At 39.4% G+C, this 23,788-nt stretch overlaps 2 protein-coding genes, 1 long non-coding RNA gene and 3 other non-coding genes across 6 annotated transcripts in view; 3 read left to right on the forward strand and 3 right to left on the reverse strand.

The window, feature by feature from the left end:
• Positions 1–72: 72 nt before the first annotated feature.
• Positions 73–146, reverse strand: trnan-guu (transfer RNA asparagine (anticodon GUU)). The gene has a single exon. It is a non-coding gene; the product is annotated as a tRNA-Asn (tRNA).
• A 68-nt stretch (positions 147–214) lies between these two features.
• Positions 215–23,788, forward strand: part of LOC141776990 (uncharacterized) — a 31,317-nt gene continuing 7,743 nt past the window's right edge. Inside the window, exons 1-4 of the long non-coding RNA XR_012595825.1 lie at positions 215–352; positions 661–767; positions 4,591–4,734; positions 14,407–14,514. This is a non-coding gene — a long non-coding RNA (uncharacterized LOC141776990). The remainder of the gene's footprint in view (positions 353–660; positions 768–4,590; positions 4,735–14,406; positions 14,515–23,788) is intronic.
• LOC141776984 (ceramide synthase 2-like) lies at positions 2,173–12,422 on the reverse strand. Its single transcript, XM_074650889.1, has 11 exons — positions 12,278–12,422; positions 11,035–11,202; positions 9,047–9,164; positions 8,247–8,365; positions 7,998–8,055; positions 7,081–7,131; positions 5,866–5,958; positions 5,505–5,633; positions 4,872–4,981; positions 4,579–4,732; positions 2,173–3,837 (listed from the first exon to the last, which is right to left on the reverse strand). Exons 2-11 carry the CDS (start codon positions 11,199–11,201, stop codon positions 3,622–3,624), a joined length of 1,215 nt encoding a protein of 404 aa, XP_074506990.1. The 5' UTR covers position 11,202; positions 12,278–12,422; the 3' UTR covers positions 2,173–3,621.
• trnar-ccu (transfer RNA arginine (anticodon CCU)) lies at positions 3,286–3,358 on the forward strand. Its single transcript has one exon. It is a non-coding gene; the product is annotated as a tRNA-Arg (tRNA).
• Positions 6,441–6,512, forward strand: trnam-cau (transfer RNA methionine (anticodon CAU)). The gene has a single exon. It is a non-coding gene; the product is annotated as a tRNA-Met (tRNA).
• On the reverse strand, positions 17,898–23,098 carry ctxn1 (cortexin 1). The gene is made up of 2 exons (XM_074649732.1): positions 22,870–23,098; positions 17,898–20,277 (listed from the first exon to the last, which is right to left on the reverse strand). Exon 2 carries the CDS (start codon positions 19,580–19,582, stop codon positions 19,307–19,309), a length of 276 nt encoding a protein of 91 aa, XP_074505833.1. The 5' UTR covers positions 19,583–20,277; positions 22,870–23,098; the 3' UTR covers positions 17,898–19,306.

The raw sequence follows: 23,788 nt of genomic DNA on the forward strand, positions 1-23,788 counted from the left end.
CCTTACACTGTAATAAAATGTGGGAATATATATATATGTCATTTAAGAAAAAGAAGATAGAGAAAAAGACGTCGTCCCTGGGTGGGCTCGAACCACCAACCTTTCGGTTAACAGCCGAACGCGCTAACCGATTGCGCCACAGAGACAACCATGCAAGCACTTCACTCCTATAGATTTATACTACACTATACTGTATATACTGTGTACATCCCATTAGGACCTATCAGCAGACACGTTAATAACCGGTGCAGTAGCGCCATCTTGTGGCAGCTCCGACACACAGATACAGATACAAACATACAAGACATTACAATATAACAGCTAACAAGAAGCAAGGAAATGCGGGTAGAGGGTAAGTACCGTTACACGTGACCTAATGTTAAACGATGAACTTTATATATCTCACCACAGACTGTCAGAAAACTGCTAACGCTAGTTTAGTTAAGGCTGAAACCTCCTGCCTCACTTTAGTTAGTTAGTTAGCTAATGCGACAAGTTAATATTCCCAGTCAATATTTAACTCTAGCTTGACATAAACCACTTGATGCGAACAAAGAGTACATTTTAATTAGTTTCACATCACATATAATAACAATTTTGGATAAAACTCACTTCTAACGAAAGGCCAGCAAATTAACTCTCAAAATAGCTCCATCTCAGGTCATCACCATGGCAACAGCTATTAAGATGTCTGGAGGAGGAGCCGTGAAGAGAACTGATGATGTGATTGATTGGGAGGGGCTCCACCCTCATTCATATTATATAGGGTCAGTGTATCTTTTGGTCATTCGATTTTCCTTTCACAAACGTATATTAAAAAAAAACAAATGAATGGTTATTTGATTTTCGTTTTAAAATACAAAAAATTAAATCGAAATACAAGGTAAGAGCGCGTATGAGGACAGTGCTGTGACATGTCTTCTTCCCTGAGACACACTCTCTTAATGTTTCAAAAACGACGTACTGATCCATGTCAATCACCTTCAGTTACATAGCAGCATAGTGCTTATTTTTCTCTCATATAGCACCGTCCTCATAAGCGCTCTTACTTTGTAAATGGCAACAGAATATAAAAAAACGGGGCGTTTTTTTCGTTTCTGTCTTCTAGTGATTTTATTTTGGGTTTTTTTTAAATAGTAAATGAAAATCAAACCGTTTTTTAAGTTTAGTTCATCCCCTTTTTGATCCCAATAAAGAAAAACGTCTTGTATTTTGATTTGATTTTTTTGTATTTTAAAGGGACTATTTGTAAGATTCAGAAATGCTGCTTAACAGCGACACCTGTGGCCTTGAAATCAACGAAAGTCAGCGTCGAGCTCGCGCTTGCTCGCTCTACATAGACATGAACGAGCATCGCTCAAAACAGTGAAGCGACAGACGTCAGCTAAAACCACAATATCACTCTATATTTCAGCTGCTTGGCAGTAATGTTAGCTGACAAGACGAAGGTCTCTCCATGAATCAATGCTGATCCTAGTGTTGGATTTTCCTGCAGGCTTCAGCAGCGGGGCTCCTCAACGAGTTACGTTATCGCCTCCCGACCGCAGCCGGCAGCCGAAGACACCGGCACCCGGTCGGTAACGAGACGATAACATAACTCGTTGAGGAGCCCCGTCACTTCACAAGACACGGAAAACCTCTGTTGGTCTGGAGGAGCTGCAGCATTTATTTCTGCACAAACGTCCACTCTACATTCACTAGATATTCTCAGAGCTAAACTAACTCTTCTGCAGTGTGTAGTGAGCGCGCGTTCACGTCTAGAGGTGGAGCGAGACAGCGAGGACGCGCACTCTGTCTGAGTGAAGGAGAGCAGGCAGCGGAGACGAGGCTCCGGCCACACGCGAGCGCGCATATGCAAACGCGCATGTGTGCCGACCCGCTACATTTATACGCTTAAAAAGTTACAAACAGTCCCTTTAAAACGAAAATCCAATAACCACTCATTTTTGTTTTTTTAATATCCGTTTGTGAAAGGAAAATCGAATGACCAAAAGATACACTGACCATATAGCGTATTTTGCTATATTTCATCAAACAAATAAGTTATCTCAATCAATTACATCATCTTTGATACTATTAGTTTCGTATCTATAACATTTCAGGAGAGCACAGGTGTAGTGTCGAGTATTGTTTCCACTTTCCACTCGATATGTGTTTCCCCCTACCTAAACCTGACGGATGGGAAACACTATTCAAATGGAGAACAGAATTCAACATAACACCGGTACCCAGCCTGTAGTGGCATCCTGGTGTGAGCCACCAGATGGCAATGTGGTACAGACGAAGCTATACAGCAGGATTTCAGTCTGTGATAAGATGGAACTTTATTTATTGCTGTGCAGCAGTTGCAGTACAAAGTAGGACAGAGTGCAAATATAAAAATAACAATAACAATAAGGTGCAAATCCAAAATATATATATACAATATATGCAATGCCAAAAAACAGGTTAGCGTTATGGATCATAAATATGAACAGGTTAACAGTAAGGAATTAAAGGTAGAGCCTCAAGAGTTATTATTCTAAAACAATGAATCAAATATAACTATGATTTAACAGTGGTTTTCAAAGTGGGGCCCGGGGACCCACAAAGGTCCTTGAGGGAGTTCAAGGGGGTCCCCAGTCAAAAAGGGAATAATTTATTTTCCCTATAAGTCAATCAATAAGTAACACAATGACAGAATGTATGACTGTTTTGGTCATGGGTTTCATACACCTTCTGAAATCAAACATTTAAAAGCAAAAATCCTATCAAATGTGAGACCCTGGGACAAAATCTTATCAAATGGGGGTCCATGGTCTAGGGTACTGGATCACATTTCAAAACTATTTCATTGTCTTAAATCATCACAAGAGACATACTCAGAAAGAGTAAATGTATGACTTTATTTCCTGCTTTTAAATGTCTACTGCATGTTGTGTAACAATTTAATTATTTGTTTTACAATATTTAACAACCACTTCTTCTGACTATACTGGGTCTTACATCAGCTATCCATCTAAGTTGCCATCTTTTGTTTCGCTATTGTGCTATATCTTAGTTACAATCTCTTTTTTGTTTACAAACATGTGCTTTGAGAACGTGCTGTATGACAAACAGTGTAAACAGTCTGCAGCGTCGGCTACAATGAAGAGAAACATCAGGCAGGCACTGAACACTTTCATGATTCCCTGATTTTACTACTACGACTACCATCCCTGTGCATAGAAAAAGTAACTTAAAAAGGATTACAGTGCTTGTGTTACTATGATGATGTCGACAGCGGCCCCCATGGTGGAAGTATCAGCCCCAGTGGCCTAATGGATAAGGCACTGGCCTCCTAAGCCAGGGATTGTGGGTTCGAGTCCCATCTGGGGTGCGTAGCAGAGTGGCGCAGCGGAAGCGTGCTGGGCCCATAACCCAGAGGTCGATAGATCGAAACTATCCTCTGCTATGTCAGACTTTTATAATGACTAATGATGACTAATTTCACTCTCCATTAATCGTGAAGTACGGTGACATCAGCATACGGGGACTGTAGTAAAGAGGGTAATCTATATATCACTCAATATGTAAACCATGGCTGTTTTCATTTTGGGATAAAAAAAAAATGCAACTTTATGTAAAAAAATCATCAAGACTTTACTGAGCTTTACGCATCCTGTCGGCTACAGATGCCCTGTGGTTGGTCAAGTTGTTAAGGACACAACTGTTGGTCAGCATAGACAGTTTAGAGTTTAGGGTGTCTTTACTTCTCTCCCAACAATAATCTCCTTGATCCACATTTTCCTCTCCTCCTTTATCATCCTCTTCCTCTTCAACCTCGCTCTCTTCATCACTGCGTTCATCTTTTTCCAGCTGGAGACAGAAGCAGATAAGGCGTTTAACATGTATGACAAAGCTGAGGAACTATCGTCTAATTAAGTGGGCAACCTCCAGGTCTGAGAAGTGAAGCTAAAGTGGAAGTGCCTTAAACTTGCATTCTTTTTAACAGCCAGCAGGGGGCGACTCCTCTGGTTGCAAAAAGAAGTCTGATTGTATAGAAGTCAATGCGAAAATGACCCTACTTCTCACTTGATTTATTACCTCAGTAAACATTGTAAACATGAGTTTATGGTCTCAATCTCTAGTTTCAAGCGTTCTTCAATACAGCATGATGTTTATTTAGTAAATTATGGTCCCATTTAGAGTCAAATAGACCATAAAGCAGGGGATGCTTTAGGAAGTGGCTACCTTGTGATTGACAGGTTGCTACCACGTTTTTCGTCTTACTACTTTAACCCTTTCACAGTGTGTTTTCTGTTCATGAAAGTTAATTGTAACATTTTGGTAGCTCCGCCCTCTTGTCATTTCTGGTTGCAAAAAAAACAAGATGGCGACGGCCAAAAACCAAGATGGCGACAGCCAAAATGCCGATCTCAAGGCTTCAAAACGGCAGTCCACAAACCAATGGGTGTATAGTCCTCTTCTTATATACAGTCTATGGTCTAATCTTGGATGTTGATTTATGAATTGACTCCACATGTCTTTCCATATGAAAGCTACATTAGAAATATTAGTCAGAGATGCCCTATGGTTGATTTCATTGCTGATTCTCACCTTCCCTTTCAGGAACTTATACACCATACGCAAGATTAAGCCAGCCCAGAAGATGTGAAGAGCCTGCAGCACCATCAGCAGGACGTTGAAAAAGTAGTAGCCGGGAAAAGGTTCAAACACCTCCATGGACAGCACCAGGGTTGTGTGGAGGATTCTGTGAGTAATCGAATAATAAAAGTAACATTGAAAAAAGCGTGTCTGACAACAGACTTTACAAGTCACCTGTGATGCATCAAGTAGTTCAGCATTTTTTTATCAACAAATTTTCAAAACATCTCACGAGTAAACCTTACTTGCTGGGGAAAATCACCAGACGAGTCACAAGGAAGGCCACAGCAAAAACAACAAACAGCGCGTCACAAGTTTTCCTCCAGCCAGTGCCATAGTTGAACATCTTGGCAGACTGCGAAAATAGAAATGATTGTATTGATCAAAATAAAAAAAAGAATTGAAGCTATATGTAAAGCGAAGTCACCACACTAAACAAAACATTAGTTAAGCATCAGGCATATAGAGTTAATGAGCAAAGATTGGGGATTACAATAATAGGTAGACAGGAAAATATGTCTCCAACAAGGGGTATGTCTTTATTGTTGTCTTTGCCGTTAGCTATCAGGCCTCAGTCACAGGATCTGCCTGCTCAGACTAAATACTTCATTTCTAATAACAACATCAAGCACAGAGTGAATGTCTGACTGTAGTTTGTAGGGCTACACAGAGGAAGACAAATGGGCAACGTGGAAGTGAATCTATGGTGACATGCCCTAAAGAGATTAATTGTACTTGTAAGGTCCCATGTGCCTGCTTGGTTACGCCCCCAGAGCCTGAATAGACGACATGGGACACTTATCGTACGAGTTGCTCTTTTTGAGTCCCACCAACGTTTCATGAAAGCAGCATGATAGTGTGAGAGTATGTGAGATCACCTCGAGTAGGATGTCAGAGGAGTCGTGAAGCAGCATGACCAAGGTGCCGATGCGAATGTAGTTGGCGCAGTAGGAGAAACTGAGCAGGAAGATGGTGGCCAAATGGTGGATCACTTGTTCTTTAAAATCCTGGCAATACAAACATATGTTGAGTATCTACTCAGTGAAACAAAATGACCTTCGTATGTCAACAGAACAATTTGTAAATTTGTATAGTCACTTATACCATGTGTCATTAAAGCAGAAGTACAAGCCATCAAATATGAAGCAAACTTTAGGCCAATACCTTCACTTATGCCCTCCTCTAAAGGGCAAATCCGTTGTGTAACTTTTATCAATGAACAAATGTTGAGGTCCTTACCTTCCTCTTGATGTCCACAGAGATCCGGAGAAGCAACGAGCCATAAAACCCCAACTCTAGCATGTAGTACCAGTAATGAGCTCTCTCCATGGGCTGCAGACAAGCATTATTCAATATTAGTGGATTAATCGATTAGTTGATCAACATAACATTATTCGGCAACTATTTTGATAATCGATTAAGTCATCTTTTAAAAAAAAAAGCCCAAATTTGGCTAGTTCTACCTTTCTTAGTCTTCTGTGATCTGAGTATCTTTAGGTTTTGGACTACTGGTTGGACAAAACAAAACATTTGAAGATGTCTCCTTGGCCTTTGTGAAACTGTAGAAGGCATTTTCACCTATTTGTGACGTTTTTAGTCTGCATTGAATGCTACAATGAACAACATCATGCAGGAAATGAACGCTTTCATGATTCCCTGATTTTACTTCTCACAAATATAGAAGAAGATTAACTCAGAATGGATTAGTGTTACTGTCACTGACTGCGGTGGCTTCCCAGCAGCCACAGAGGCCTAATGGATAAGGCACTGGCCTCCTAAAACATTGATTGGCTGGAGTCCCAGCTGAGATGTGTAGCAGAGTGGCGCAGCGGAAGCGTGCTGGGCCCATAACCCAGAGGTCGATGGATCGAAACCATCCTCTGCTATGTTGACACTTTTACAATGAAACTGAATATCTTTGGGTTTTTGAATCAAGAAAATCGGCAGATTAATAGATAATGAAAATAAACATTACGAGCAGCCCTAAAATGAAGTTTTATTATTAGTATATTTTGAGGGCAGAGTTGCTCTAGATGCAGAAACACAGAGTTAAATATCAATATTATAAACCATTTTTCATAGCAAGCTTGATAGCATCAGATTTAAATGGCAGGAGGGAAAAATATTAATAAAATATAGAAATAAAACACAACATGATTGTTTTTTGCTTCCTAACCATGGCATTCCTCAATTTATTTACCCAAAGGATGAGTAATTGAATCTATATTAAAGTGAGACAGAATATTAATTGTTCTCAGTAATATGAATGAGGAACAAGATTAGTTCACCATATTGTGCTTGTTTTACATTTCCTCTTAAAAATAGATGTAATCTCTTTTCCTTCAAACTCAGATTTACCCTGAAAAGCTGATGATCACAGTTAACAGATTCCACATAAAAGAAGACTTTCCTCCCAATGTTTTAATATAGGCGGTGAGATGATGTTATTTTCACCTGAATTGGATATTGCCTCCAACATTCCCTGCAGTCCCAGAACCATGGTCTCTTTAAAGAAAAGATAAAGACAGTTTTAAAGGGACTGTTTGTTAGAATCAGAAATGCTTGTTAACAGCAACACCTGTGACCGTTAGGTCAACAAAAGTCAGCGTCCTGTTGTTCGGGCTCGCGCTTGTGCTCACTCTACATGCTCGACATGAACGAGCGAATCGCTCAAAACAGTGAGGCGACACACGTCAGCTAAAACCACAGTATCACTCTATTTTTCACCTGCTTGGCAGTAATGTTAGCTGACCAGACGAAGGTCTCTCCATGAATCACTGCTGATCCTAGTGTTTACTTTTCCTGCTTCAGCTTCCCGACCTCGGCCGGAGGGAACAGGGGAGACACCGGAGTTTTGGTTGGAGACGATAATGTATCGCGCTGCGGAGCCCGTCACTTAACAAGACACGGGAAACCTCTGTTGGTCTGGAGGAGCTGCAGCATTTATTTCTGCACAAACGTCCACTGTACGTTCACTAGATATTCTCAGAGCTATAACTCTTCTGCAGTGTGTAGTGTGCGCGCATGCACGTGAGGTGGAGCGAAAGAGCGAGAACGAGCACGGTGTGTGAGTGCAGGCAGGCAGAGGAGCAGAGTACAGCAGAGACTCCGGCCCTGGAGACCAAAGCTACAGTCTCCCCCGCGTCCTCCGACCGCGGCCAACACTGTTTTGCAAGACGGGCTTCACTAGATATAACTTTGCGGTTTTGGTGCTTCCGTGTAGTTTGTGTTGGAGTCTGAGTCTGAACAGCGTAGCCACACGCGAGCACACATGGGACACCGACCCGGATTGATTTATACGTGTAAGAAGTTACAAATAGTCCCTTTAAAGATATAAAACTTTAAAGATATTTTTTAAAACTCATACTCACATCAATCAAACAGGCCAGTCCAGCCACAAAGGCTGTGAGGTAGAAAAAAAACCTCCAACTGCAAAATAAAACACTTGAGATCAGAAATGTTGAACATTGACACAAAAGGCGCTTTAAAATGTAGACAAGGCTACAAATTAATATACATAGCTTGGACGCATGTTCTATTTTGCAGTCACAGAAGTGTTCTTGAGGGAAGTAATCTGTAAAGTTAACAATGAAAGGGTTGTGGAGAGAGAGAGCACTTACGCAGCTTCACCAAACTTTTTGGTTTGACAGGGCCTGTCTTGGTTCCTGCGAAGTCTGAACCAGGTCTCAATCTGCCTCTGGGATTTGCCACACAGCAACATCAGACTAACAATTTCACTCTGAAACAACAGTGGAAGGGAGAAATCGATGAAATGGAGAGGGATGGAGAGCAGAAAGTAATACTGAGTATAAAGGAGGAAATGACAAAAGGAAGAAACAGATAGAGGCAGAGAAATCATCTCAACTTCACTCTCTACTAAAAGGACACTGGTGTTAAGTTACTCCCAAAGTGTCGTTGCAAAATATAAAAGTGTTAGCTGAATAAGTGCAGTTTATGTCTCCTGAAGCAGATTAATGATCATCTGCAGGTATTAAACAAACAAGCCTGCTGGGATTAATTAAATTGGGTTGTGTGCTGCTTTAAAGCCTTTTTATATTCTTTGTTAGTATGTTGTATATACATAGAGAGAAATAAATGAGTAATAATTATCCAGAAGCATTTCTAGTTTATCAAAAAGCTGAGAAAGAACAATGAATGAATTTGACTACTGTACATTTTCCCCCAAGAGAGGTTTCCCAGGAACAAGGATGTGTTACCATCACAACATGTTCCTCTTTGCTTTCCACACTGAACATGATCCCAGCAACAAACTAACAAGAGGAAGCACATGCTTAAAATGAGCATTTGAGAAATTTAAAAACCCATCGTCTTAATCCTTTTCCAACTTCCTCTGGATGACATAAAAACGTACTACAAATTGAGTTGAACTGCATGCATGCTGAGGCCTTTTCAGACTAACCTGTGTCGGCTGTCTGCTCCTCTGGGTGTAAAACGACTCCAGCTTCGGGGAGGGGGCGGCAGTCACCTGTAATCTATTCTTCACCCCCAAACATCTGCCCATGGGTGGGGCAAAAAACCTGGAGGCAACAAAAGACAGTTTACACAAATGATGATCTGCTGGTAACACCCACTGTGGGCCTGCAGTTGTTTACCCGCACTCTATTTGTTTAGCCATACCCACTGCAATAAGCAAACACTACAACTGGGATAACTGAAGGCTGTACTATATATACAATGTACTTGTTCAAGCAGGTGTGTGTGTGTGTGTGTGTGTGTGTGTATAGTATTACCACTAAGCTTGTAAGCTATTTCTATTTAAGATAAGATAAGTATTTTATTGATTCCAAGGGGAGAAATTTAGCATTACAGCACAAGAACCAGTCCAGAGAAGTAAGTGGTAAAAGGATACATTTAAGTAGAAAAAAATGTATATACAGATATCAAATAAATCAACGTTAGAAAACTACTGTATATACCATATGTTACTCAAAACCAGTGTGCAAAAATGTAATGTATAGTGTATTTGTATATACATTTAGAGGTGTCAATCAATTAAAATATTTAATCATGATTAATCTCAAATTAATATAAAATTTTGTATCCGTTCAAAATGTACCTTAAAGGGAGATTTGTCAAATATTTAATACACTTATCAACATGGGAGTGGGCAAATAATGCTGCATTATGCAAATATATGTATATATTTATTATTGGAAATCAATTAATAACACAAAACAATGACAGATATTGTCCAGAAACCCTCACAGGTACTGCATTTAATACAAAAAATACGCGTAAATCATAACATGGCAAACAACAGGCAACAACAGCTGTCTGTCAGTGTGCTGACTTGACTATGACTTGCCTCAAACTGCATGTGATTATCATAAAGTGGGCATGTCTGTAAAGGGGAGACTCGTGGGTACCCATAGAACCCATTTTCATTCACATACAGTATCTGGAGGTCAGAGGTCAAGGGTCCCCTTTGGATTCCTTAGGTTTTCTAGTTTCATATGGTAGCAGTATTAACTCTAGTTTTAAAACTGAGCCTGCTACAACCTCCGAAAGATCAATTACATTAATGTGTTAAAGAAATTAGTGGCGTTAAAACTAATTTGCATTAACGCATTATTATCGCGGTAAATTTGACAGGCCTTATATATTTATAAGAGAGTATGAAAAATGAATATGACCAAGCATAATGTGAAAAATAACATAAATATAATACCTAATATAGTAATTATGAAAAAACAGAATACAACAGAATGAAGTAGCATAGTATAGGAATAACAATGACATTTTAATTGGCTTTAACGAGCCATTTGATTCCACTGACTCTTCACTCCTGTGAATGTTACAACAGTGAACACTCTGGGGATGTAATCAACCAATCAAAACCCCTCAAGACTATCTGTGTATGTGTGTAAAAATGCCTACGAGGCTTGTTATGCACTCCAAACAAGCTCACTGCACCTATATGTATGCAACTACCTATAGTTTCTAGATCTTATATCTTGGAAATAAAGTAAAAAAACTAAAAGCATCAGATGAAGGAAAAGCTTTTAATGCAAACAGAATTTGGTTTACAGCTATAATTTTAAATAACTTTCATTGAAAATCGTCCATTTAGGCAAGAATATTTCTCCTACTCTTTCTTTCTAGTCCCCAAAGGCATCTTTTATCCTGATGATAACAATGCCTGCTCTGCAAAAACACCTGCTCACTCACCCTCACGCTGGAAATGCTGAATGTCAACAAAGTCAAATAATAGGGGCGTTTTCAACTGTCAAAAAAACCCTCAGACGATTGTGTTTCTGAACAGAGAGCTGTAGGTTTTATTTCAGGTCGGGCAGGATAAGTGTTTAATTGTCTTCCTGTAAAGCCTACTACAGTATCCCAAACACACCACCCAGATCTTTACAGAACAAAGAGATCAGGTGTGTTTACCTCTCGAACACGTAGCGCAGGGCGACAAAGCCCAGTGCAAGGGGCAGAGCTATGAGGAGGTCGAGGGGTAGTGGTCGGTCAGAGTCAGCCAGCTGCTCCACATCTCTCCAGGTCACACCTGTAGGAAGCCAGTAGTCCTGCCTCCATACGTCAGGTAGCAGGTCCATTCTGCCAGACACAGAGGCGAAGAAGAAAAAGTAAACATGGTGGAGATGATGTTTAAAACAGAGGTTCCCACATAGTTAAGCCTCAGCACAACTAAAAATTGATTTCATCCAGGTAAACCCAATATGGGACATCTGGCACTGGGATTTCAGTAAGCAGTGAGTAAAGTGAGACTTCAGAGGCCTCTAACTCTATTGTTGTTGTGTGTGTGTGTGTGTGTGTGTGTGTGTGTGTGTGTGTGTGTGTGTGTGTGTGTGTGTGTGTGTGTGTGTGTGCGTGTGTGTGTGTGTGTGTACAGTAGGTAGGTATGGTGGCACGTGAGAGAGTTAAAATAAGGAGTACTTCTATCACTACTGCTGTTGTATAAACATCTTGAGAGCTTATGGACAACATAGTGTAATATTTGTCACGTCTGATACCTGTCTCTGCCTCAACTACAAAAATGCCATCAAAATATTGATACTATCATAAATTAATTAATACATATATAGATGTACTTTATTCATCACTAATAGGGAAATTATTGTGTTACAGTAGCACGTTATCCAGGCATTGCACAGGGACAGTAAAATACACAGTAAATATACACATCAACACTAGAGATATATATCTATAGAATAAACAATATAAAGAATATATTAGTATACACAATAAATATACCAAACTATTACAATAACATATAAAATAAAGTATAAACACAAGATAACATACTATATACATTAGCAGAGTGTGCAAATTTGTTGTAGTTTTAGGTGTTTTTAACTGTTAATCAAAGCTACAAATAATACATTAAGTTTAACATCCATTGGGGATATTACTCAGTCAGTCAATAATGACATATAACAACTATCCATGTAGTTTACAAAGCTGTGAAACAAAAAAAAGGCCCTAAAATAATAGTAGACTATATTATAAATACCAGAATAAAACCCATAAATTCAACTGAAAGAGTACTACAAGCATATTGAGACGTCATATACCTGTTTTGTTGAAAACCAGCTAGAAGTACACTATTCATTATCATATCCACAGTGAAACACACCAAGTTGTAGTTAAACTGTTGAAAGAATTGACTCACCTGGAGGCACCTTTATGCAAATGAGCTGATCAATCCTGAGGGCAAAAAGAAATAAAATCCACTATGATAATCGGTGTTTCAGTCTTTTATGTGGCTGTATCCCTAACGAATTCACCACAGAATAAGCGAGTCGTTCAGTCATCACCTCTCAGGTGTCAAGTTAGGCACGGTGAAGGGAAGATGCTGCTTATTTCACAATAAAAGTAATTTATAAACTTATTTTTTTGTGCTAAATGCAGTACCTGTGAGGGTTTCTGGACAATATTTGTCATTGTTTTGTGTTGTTAATTGATTTCCAGTAATAAATATATACATACATTTGCATGAAGCAGCATATTTGCCCCCTCCCATGTTGATAAGAGTATTAAATACTTGACAAATCGACCCTTTTAAGGTACATTTTGAACAGATAAAAAATGTGGGATTATTCACAATTAAACATTTTAATCGATTGACACCCCTAAATATATATACAAATACACTATACATTACATTTTTGCACACTGGTTTTGAGTAACATATGGTTTATACAATAGTTTTCTAACGTTGATTTATCTTACATCTGTATATACATTTTTTCTACTATCCTTTTACCGCTTACTTCTCTGAACTGTTTCTTGTGCTGTAATGCTAAATTTATCCCCTTAGTATCAATAAAATACTTATCTTAAATACAAATAGCTTTCAAGATTAGTGGTAATACTATACATCCCACATACACAGACCTGCTTAAACGAGAACATTGTAAATATAATACAGCCTTCAGTTATCCTAGCTGTAGTGTTTGCTTATTATAAACTATTATAAACTATTATAAACTTGCTTTAAGGCACCAAAACAACAACAGTTGAATTAATTTCAACCCATGTTACTCCACAGTTCTGTGCAGCCAATCTACAGTAATTGCTCGCGAAGGTGTAACTCAGGTGTACCTTTATTCTGAAGGCTTCCGGTGTTTGTCTAACAGGAGGATGTAGCTTGATGGTTGAGCAGCTAATAAGACAGAAAGGGGCGTGTCCTGCTCACAGCGACGGTTCACTTCACAACCTCATTAACCCATTAACCCAGCATGGGCGACTAAAGGTAGCACTGCTGTAGGCTACAGTCTTAATGTCTCATAAAAACTGAAATGCTTTAAGCGTTATATGTAACCTTTTAACTGATAATATTGAGATAGGTTTCTACAAGTTATCTAAACAGTTAGCTAACTAACTTCTTTTTTTTTTCTTTATTTTGCACAATTTAAGACTATACAACATAACAAAACAAATAAATGAATAATATAGAGTTCAGGAAGAGGCAAAACATACTGGGCTTATCTGAAGCCTCCATCTAGAGACAAGATTAATATAAAGAAATAATATGACTACATAATAGTGATAACAAACAATTAGGACAAGATATATATAATAACAACAATAACAATACAGTAAATATATCAAAAAAGACAAGTGTGTGAGTGTGTGTTTGTGTGTGTGTGTGTGTTGCGTGGTAGTGTATGGTTGGTGTTTGTGAGGAGGATATTGATTTAAATATCTATAAAGATTTCTGGGCAATCGTAACCAAACAACATTGTGAGTGGGAAAAAATAAAATAAACCATAAAAAACAGATACATGGACAACATGGGGAAAAGCAATTACAAAACAGCAATTAAATGACCCTTTAAGCGACTTTTGAAAAATTTGACAGATGAACAGTTTATTGATAGATGTGAAACTTTATAACAGCAGTGATATTATGGTATTTTGAGAGAAGAAATAACATTTTACAATTAAAAAGTTGAATTCATGATCAAATAAAAATGCAATCTGGTTCAATTAAATCCACTAAAGAAGTTTTATTGTTGCTTCTTCACTTGGTCTGGTACTATCAGGTTAGCAAACTTGTTGCTGTGTAGCTATCTGACACTGACTTCATCATGACCCTTCTCTACTGGTGCTGTTGTTATGCTACGTTTAAGCATTTAGTATCAACTTGTAATTGCTGCTTTTTTTTGCTGCTTAACCTCATTACATTTCCTTATATTCTACCAGAAACTGTACTCTATAGAAAACAATTAATGCTTGGCACATCTTGAATAGGAAATTCCAAGTATATCTTATTACGTTTCCTTATACTCCATTGTAGGTCACGCTAATAATGGCAGACGTCTCCTGGGTTACCATGCTCTGGGGAAGCAGCTGATGACACCCATAGAAACAATCCAGGACACTTCCAGGACTTCATAGTTTAAAGGTAAACACATCTCACCAAGTTTGTGTGCATTGCCCGGGTGTTGAGCATACAAACTTTGCTCTGACTACATTCGCAGGGCATTGTGTTTGACTGTTATAAAACAAACTCTCCCTTAAAACACACACAAACACACACACTTCTCCTCAACCCATGCCAACACAAACTCCAGTCCTCACACCATCCTCCTCTTCAACACTCTCCGCTGATAGTATTGTATTATTGGATGGAGATAAGCAGACTGTCTGCTGATAAGCATCACTACTGTCCTTTTTTTTCCGTCATCCTCAGCAGTCAGGACCACAGCTGTGTTATGTGTAAAGCATTGGTGTGTTATTCAGTAATGTTGACGTAAAGTTGATGATAAATGTGTTTAAAGGACTTACTGGGAGATAGTGTAGCAAAGGGAAAGAGAGTTTGTGTATGTCTACAACATAAAAACATTATGTGTGTGGATGTGGGCTCTTCTGTTGATGTTTGTGTGTGTGTCTGTGTGTGTGTGTGTGTGTAAATGTGTTTCCGTGAATTTCTGTGGGATGGAGTCAGACTACCAGAAAAGGACCCTGTCCAGATTCAGGAAGGTATTTGCATACTGTGTGCACCTGCCTTGTCTGTGCATGCATGAACTGAGACAGACACACAGGTGTCTAACGTCTGTATGTAAACATAGGAGAGTGAGTGAGTGGTAATCAAATCAGCTGAGCCAGCAACACCAGCCTTTACAGTAACAGACTTTTTACTCAAAACGAAGGTACAGAGGACTTTTTTATGTCTTTTATGCTAAACAACTAAATGATAATAAATAGAGTAGTATTACTAGTAACATTAATATTGAGTTACACCCCCAATCTCACCCTCACAGTAATATTGTGACATATTAGAAGTGTCACATCCAGTGTGCTAACACAGAATAGTTTCTGCCACTCATGTCAGGCCTGAAGTCGTGTTTTATCTGTGATCCAGCCTTATTTGCATATCTGTGTGTATATTCACAAGTGTGTGTGCATGTGAGAGGGTGATGGGAACTGAGTGCCTTTGTTGTTTTATCAGGAAGTAGGTTGTCAGGACCCACTGAAGCAAAATCTGTCCTGTTAATTGCCGGACTAATGAGGGTGGGGGTGTTACACTCTGCTTCCAACCATCTGTTGGAGACTGATGAATTGTAAACTGAAAAGGGCTGTTTTAGTCCAGTTAGTCTGGCTGTGCTCTGTTTGTGCCAGGTTTATGACCCCAGATAACTTGCCCTGACTTACTGCTAGCATTTGCATGCTACCATTTGCATGTTCACAACATAACATGTTCACAATGACAATGCTAACATGCGGATTTTTAGCAGGTATAATCTTTACCCTTTTTTCTGTCTTAGCTGAGTACAGCATTAATATAGCAGCAAACAACTTTTTGCTATGTAAAGATATAGAGGAGTAATGTCTACCTGAGCAGAGAAGGAAGTCGCTCTTCCTCTGTGTGTGTTGTAATCCGAGCTTCTCCTTGCTTTATTGACATATCCGGGCACACATGCTTTTAGTGCATGTTCGTGCTTGTGAGCATGCCCCACTGGTTAGCTCTCACACGGCGGTTACAGCTGATAACGCCGTCCAGACCAATGGCGCTGTTGCTTAAGCGTAGCACCCATCCCCTTGTTCCCCCTCAGGTTAACACCGTTAGCTATGAGCCGGTGGCTTAGCCGTCGCCATGTTGATAACCGTGCGGAGGCATAGAAACGCTCCTAATCTTGCATTTAGCACCTTTAAATAGTAAGATACTCAGTAGCTAATATACCAGAACAACTCTCAAATCAATTTACTGTGGAATTAGACTCTACGTATATTAGACTCTATGTATATAGTTCATCATTTAGTCAGCGTAATGACTTTTGAGTAAGGGATTGTATACATGTATCCATTAGGGAATGGGAATCGCGGTACATTCTGGGGTGCGCCGTCATTTTTGTAGGGTAGCATATGGAGCTACGGTAGACTGTCATTATATACTGTATTACCGGTCTATTCATCTGTCAATCGTTCATCAGAAATGTATAAAGTACGTGCGAAAGAGTGGACGAACTAGGTGGACCTTGACATTTTTCCACCCATTACGGTCACTGATATGTTTCACCTGTCAGCAGTTCAAAATATGTAAATCTTTGGAGGCCGATGTCCAATTTACAAACGGGTAGGCACAGGACATTCAGATCTACAAGCCAAATGCCAACTACACAATCACCTGGACTAAGATAAGCTAGCTAATGTTATGCAAACGGAATACTAAAAAAAACGTTGGCTAATCATGCATATTTAATCTACCGGTATCTTGCAAAATGAAACCCATAACGTTAGCCTACTTTGGTGTCTGACTGTATACTATACATACTACAATTCGACTTGTGAATCTTATTCACTGTGCAGTGTTTTGTGTTATTTTTTGACACTTGCATTAAACAGGCAGCAGAATGGCATTCTTACCCTCGATTCTCCAAAATTGTCCGACTTGCTGTCGGTGACGTCGAAATTCCCATTCCCTATATGCACTAATCTTTACATTTTTCCCATATTTTTATTAAAAAATAATTTTCTTAAAAGTAGATTTGAATGAGTTTTACCAAAAAAAACTTTTCTCATGTGTTTCCTCATAGTGTAAAAGCACGTTTGAGTACTGATTGATCCCTCAGTGATCAGTGGATTTACACTTGTAGTTCTAAAAGTATCCAGAAGAGGTCACAGCTAATCAGAAGTTCCTGAGTGAGAGCCAGGGAGATCTACCACAAAGAAAAAAGTTGAAAATTGAAATATGGGAAAATCCTGCTGAAAAAAAAACCCAAATGAAGATGCATTCAGGAAATGCACTTTAATACTGTATAACTACAACTGAATCAGCATTTATTAATGATTTGGGAGGAATACCACTGTCATTGATACAGGAGTCCCCTAAATCACTATTGTTGTTTAGTGCTTTTGCTATTCTTTTTGTGATGACTGGTGTGGATATTTTGAAAAATGTTGCTGCGGATTTGTTTGTTTCTCTCACCCAAACAAGCAGAGTGCTGTGATGAGGATCTAAGTCACTCAGCGCAGGGATATATTTAATCTTGGGGAGGTGATCTGACTCTAACAGGGCCGATCCTCGTAAATTAACTGATTCTGTCTGTTTACGAGCCTCCAATTGATTATTCGATTGATTTCATTTGCTCTAAATCTTGCTTATATTGATTGTAGGGCAGCAGTGAGGACAGCGTTTGCTCAAGTAAAAGTTTATGGTTGTTAGTGTGCCGTGTTTCTGCGTGTGTATGTGTGTATATGTGCGTGTGTACTGCATGACTGTTAAGTGATGAAACTTTCTCAAATCAAGAAAAGACAAAAGCTTTTTATTTCATTAAAAAAAACTGAATGCCACTTTAAAGAAACATTAGGAAAATATCTAATTTTTACCAGCAAGAGTCTACATCGGACTACATTGGACCATATACAATAGTTTGGTATTGATAAACAAATCTTTTGGTCATCATTAATGAAACAAATCAACTTTTTAACAAATCAGTAATATATCAATACTAAACTTTATTTATAAAGAGAGGATTTTACAGTATAATAAGGGCAAAAACAATATTACAAAAGGAGCAGTAAAATTAGTACGAAATAGATATTAGCTTTTCTCATATTCCTACAGGCACTGTTGAACAGATTTGGCTGGTGCGCTGGACGGGGCCTAAAGGCAAATAGGATTAGGGGGAGGAAATTGGTGTACATGCATTTCATAATCATAACTTTATATGACACATATTGAGTCAGCGCGTGACCCTCTGCACTGAGCCTCATAAGCCTCTTAAAGGGATGGCGACATGAAATAGCAAAACCCCAAATAAAATATCTTGTATTAACCGTTATGTATTATAAACATCAGCTTTTATAGCGAGATAGATTGAAATTTAGGACACAGGGACTTTTTCAAAGAACACAGAGTGACACAAATAGCAGCTAAAGCTCAATTAAAGGAGGCGATTTAAGAGATTCCCTTGAATTATAGAAGCTTTGGTTAGTTAGAAATCATTATACCTGAGGATCACGTTAGAGGTGGTACAAATGCTTCACAATATCCAGCATAGTTCACATTAAAAAAAAAGGTTTCTAGTTTGAGAGAAACTATGACATCTTCTAAATTGTTGCACTTCCAAAAACATTTTAACAATAAATCAACGTATAAAGTTGACAGTCTTGCTTTAAATCTGCTGTAACAATGCGTATTAGTTCTGTCTAAATGACTTCTATGTCTGCAGTAAACCCATTTGAGTTCTCTTTTATTTAATCAGGACCTCTCTTGCTGCAGCAGCTCTGTTCTCTATTTATAATGCAGCCCTGGGATTTGTAAAAACATTATAGAATTACAAAATGACATGACAAACAGGAGTCCTAACGTAATGCTGTGTTACTGATCGCTGTCTTCCTGCGGTGTTTGTCACTCTTAAAGCTGCAGTCTGACATCATACACACCATTAGTCTCCAATAATACATTAATTACTGGGAATTGAAATAGATGCAGGACTTCTGGCGCATCTGCTCTTTTTCGCTTTTGAATCCTTATACAGATACTGTTTAATGTGTTTTATGCTGTTATTTCTACATCTTGCATTGCAGTACTCCAACAAACAACAAACTTACCGTTGTTTCTTTCATTCACTTTGGAAATGGAAGCTTTTAGCAGGGCAAGGAACTAACATCATCCATCAAAAGTCCCTCAAAAGAACCTTTACAAATCTCCAAATTCATCCCTCTCCTCATCTTCCGATCACCCCTCATCTTCACACCAGTGCATAATCAAACTGTCCTCTGTCCAGCCCCTCCTTATGGTCCGTCCACGATGAGGCCGGCATGCTGCTGTAGGGGTCTAATAAGATACGGACGCAGCGAACGACGAGAAAGAGCAGCAGCAGCACCAGGAGGCCGACGAAACACAGGGCCGTCCCCTGCTCGGGGTGCCCCGGCATGGGCTGCAGCACCGTCGGGGCCCTGGGGAACCCGGGCGGAGCAGGAGAGGAGAGATCATAGTCCACAACCCCGTAGTTTGTGTCACTCATCTTGGAAGTGAAGGAATGTTTTGTAGGTTGAAATCGTTACTGTGTACGTTTTATTTTGCAATCAGAAGCTCTGAGGAGCGGCATGGCTCTGCAGGGTCATCTTTGTTAGTGAGTGTGATTTCTAAACCATGAAGGAGATCACATAGGGAAATCTGGCAGATTGAACTCAACCACAGGGTCTCCCGCAAGCAACAGGGCAAAGAAGTCGTTCCAGCAGAAATAACACGGGGCAAATCAGTAGTGCAAATGAATAAGCCCTCTGGTGAGCCGAGCAGCAAGCTGAGACATGCTCAGTGAGGTTTAATTAGATTTAACCGGCCCTCTCTCTTTCTCCCTCATAGGAGAAAGCTCTCAAGAGAAGCCGAGGTCACGACTTCAACTTCAAATCTCCACGCAGACTTCAGGTTACTTGTCAATATTTTAAGTGTCATCCAATAGCGGCCCTCGAAGGCTATTTATTGTGATTACCAAGTTAAGTATAAATCTCAGTCAAGTGGGTGAAGATGTTCCATCGATCAATCAAAGTGCTCGCAGGTTGTAAATGATCCGCGTTGTGGTGCTCCAGCGAAGGTTTTTCGTATAGAATCACTCGAACGGTTTGACCGTGTTGCAGCGAGTTGTTGATTTAGCGAGTCTATTTTTATATCTTGAGTCACCAGGAGCGTCTTCATTTGGGGATTCACTCATCAAGATACCTGAGGGGGAAAAAAACAAAGATAAGACGCAACGTGAGTGAGTGAGTTTGCAGCATGCAGAGGTGCTGAATGGAGGGAAAAGTCTGATTGATTCAGGGGGTTCAGGGCTCGACAGGGGCCCTGGAACATGTCAAGGATTATAGATTTTTACTGTTTCAGGGCCCAGGGTGAGGTGTTTTCAGGGGGCCCAAACCCAGCGGTAGCCCAGTCTCACTTTAAAGCTGTTATTACATACCTTGTCTGACTTTCTAATCTTTAAAATAACTGACACAAGGCAGAAGCACTACCCCTCTCCTGAACTCAGATACAGCATATAGTACAAGATAAATAAATCAGACACTGATGACGGAAGAAAATCATGTGGAGGAAACCCTCAGAGAGTTGTTGCACTCTTGCACAGAAACACTCTCCGTAGGCTCTTTAATGGGCCGTGGAGTGGAGAGACATTTCCTGCTGTAGGTGCACTCCCCAGTCAGCAGATTCTATTCCAGGAGGCTTCATCTTCCTCCTTACCACCCCGCCGATCCAAGCAAAGACACGTTGATAGCTCCCCTGCTCTCCGGATGATGGGCCTTATGGGGCCAAGCAAAGCTTTAATAGGGGACTTGAAGACATAATGAAAGAAACTGCCTGCCTCAGTATCAATTATCAAATGGCCTGTGTGTTACATCGGGCCGGACAGTTCAAGTAGCGGTGTGTATAGAAGGAAGCTAAATGAACAAGACTCAATAGTCAATAGAGAGCCATGAAGTAGGAACAAAGTTTACACGACAGGACAACACATTAGTCAGTAAGTGGAAACCACTCAGAACAAGGCTGTTAATGAAAACTAGAAAATAGTAGTTGAACAATGATGTTGTTTAATTAACTCTACAACTCATAATATTTTCCATAAAAGACTGCATAACCTTGTTTTTCATGCAATTTTATAGTTTAAGGATGTGACTGAATTTTATCAGCTATCAGAAAACATGAAAGAAAATGATACAAGACTTGATTTTCAATTTTTTTGAGTATCTGCCCAGTCAGATATACTTATACAGAGAGTTACGCAACACATCCAACATTTTTTGCTACTCACTGCAACTCTACTTGACAGTTTACTTTATGCTGCATTGGCAGAATATAGGGAGGGTTACATTGAATAACCTCCGTCCTACTTTTTTTTTTATCCCATGGTCGACCTGCTTCAAAAGTCAGGAAGTCAAACAAAACACTTTTTTTATATTACAAACTTGTTTTTATTCACAAGGGCACCATTAAAGATGGGCTTTCATAAGGTCTGTGCAGGTTACCCAAGGTCATCATGATATACAAACACCACAGTGGATGGAAACCTGGTCGCACTGAGGAGAAAAACAAATACAGCTTTAAAGAATATAAAAGAATGAGCAACATCAATTTCATGGCTCATCGATCATCATGGAGAGACCTGCTTTGGTTCCTAAGCTGCAGATAAATCACACTGTGGTGCCTGACCACATCTGATTATAAATGAAAAAAGGATATTTTTAGCTGCTCTGGGCCCCAGATTGGAAGGAAAATGTGGACAAATGTCACAGAAGCACAGTTTTGCATTTAAAAACGGCAATAAAATAGAGTCAAAAGTAGATTTACGAAAGACTCAAACAGCCATGCTGATGATTTCTGAGGACAGAGCACATGCAGTGACATATGGCGTCCCTCGTGGCCATAATACCTCCCATTTATACCTGTGGATTATGACAGCAGCTTTGAAATGTCAAGGACTTCTCCAAATAAAAAGGGTGAAAAAATTACGTTGTCTAAAATAAACCCTGAATGTAGGACTGCCAGGCTAAACAAAGCTAAATATGTACAGTTGAAGCAGTGAGCTCTCTGTCATCTGACTTTTCTGATTATATGGTATCTAAAAATGTTAGATGAATAGCCTCATGCAACACAATACTGTTGCCTCCACCTTTTTTTTTAATCCTTGCTAGTAGTCATCCGTATATCACCCCACAGACTTTCTCTAGTTTGAGTTTATTCTTGTGGTAAAAAGCAATACGATTTCTTGATCACAGAAACGAATTCAAAGATTCAAAGAATTGCTGCTATTAAAAGAAAGTGGAAGAAGCAGAGGATTTTATTCATTTATCTCCTTATAGAACTTCAATTTCAACCAACTTTACTTTAAACTACTCCCCTGTATTAGAAAAGAGCAGTACATAAGATAAACATCATGCAGACGGTGAGTCTGTCTTTATATTGTGAAGATTTGCTCATTAATATTGCCTGTTTTATTGTGATGCTGTAGCCTAGTTGTCTCCATTATATGACATATTAGTAGGATAGGTAACTTGATCACCCGTGTCTAATATAAAAGGGATAGATTTAAATATTTTTTCTTTCTTTTAAAGCTTTGAATTTTTTTGAATTTCCTCACAGAAGTGTGAACCAACAATGTTACACATTATTCCAATTTAACGTGACATGAAGCTACACAACAGCACAAAGTTATAGCCTGCAGCCCCCTGGCCACGCATGACATGACATTCACATCTCCACACTGACTACATACAAAAGTTCACACAATGACAAACTGGAGGATGATCAGATTAGAGAACTTACTTGCCGGCTGTTGTCACAGGTGTAATGAGAAACACGGAGTGATGATGATGATGATGATCCTGCAGCAGCAGCAGCTGTTCAGCACCTCGGACAGCTCCGGGCTCGCTCAGCCTGCACACGGAGATTCAGATCTGAACTCTGTCACATCCTGCAGCACCTCCTCTGCTTTGTCAGGAGCTTTAAGTCCGCTCAGTTTGAGGGATCCGCCCCACCTCCCTGCCCACTTATGACTGGCCCTGCACGGACTGCACACATAATCTGTTCATTTGGATGAGTAAAGCGCCGGGAGCCGTGTGTGGCTTTTGCATTATGTAAGAGGAGTGCATGGGGGCATGGACACTGAGGGGCCCTGGTGGCCATGCAGCCAATATGAGTTGTAGTTGTTGATTACTTCAAAATAACAATTTTCTTAGAAGGATCCTGTACGAATACAAAACACGGAAACGTACTAGTTGACAAGTGCAAAGAAAAAACATGAACTTAATACGTCGTTTGCTTATAACTAGTTTCACACTTCATTTTCCTGTTAAAGTTTATCGTACAGTATGTTGTACAAATTGTAAGGCTGAGACAAATTTGTAATTTTGGGCTATATAAATAAAAATGATGCGTCAATCACAAGAACTATACAATGGAGTTCTTACTATAGAGTTTGGGCTAAGAGATATTAAAGGTCCTCATTTTCAGGTTCATACTTGTATTTTATGTTTCTACTAGAACATGTTTACATGCTTTAATGTTAAAAAAACCCATTATTTTCCTCATACTGTCTGCCTGAATATGCCTGTATTAACCCTCTGTCTAAAATGGTCCGTTTTAGGACATTTCAATGGAATTGTGTTGCTAGGCAAAAGCTTGGGTCCATTAGTACTTCCTGTCAGCTGTCAACTAAATTCAATCAGATTTTAGAACAAGGTGT

This window comes from Sebastes fasciatus, chromosome 11 (genome assembly GCF_043250625.1).
Source record: "Sebastes fasciatus isolate fSebFas1 chromosome 11, fSebFas1.pri, whole genome shotgun sequence".
Taxonomy (NCBI): Eukaryota; Metazoa; Chordata; class Actinopteri; order Perciformes; family Sebastidae; genus Sebastes; species Sebastes fasciatus.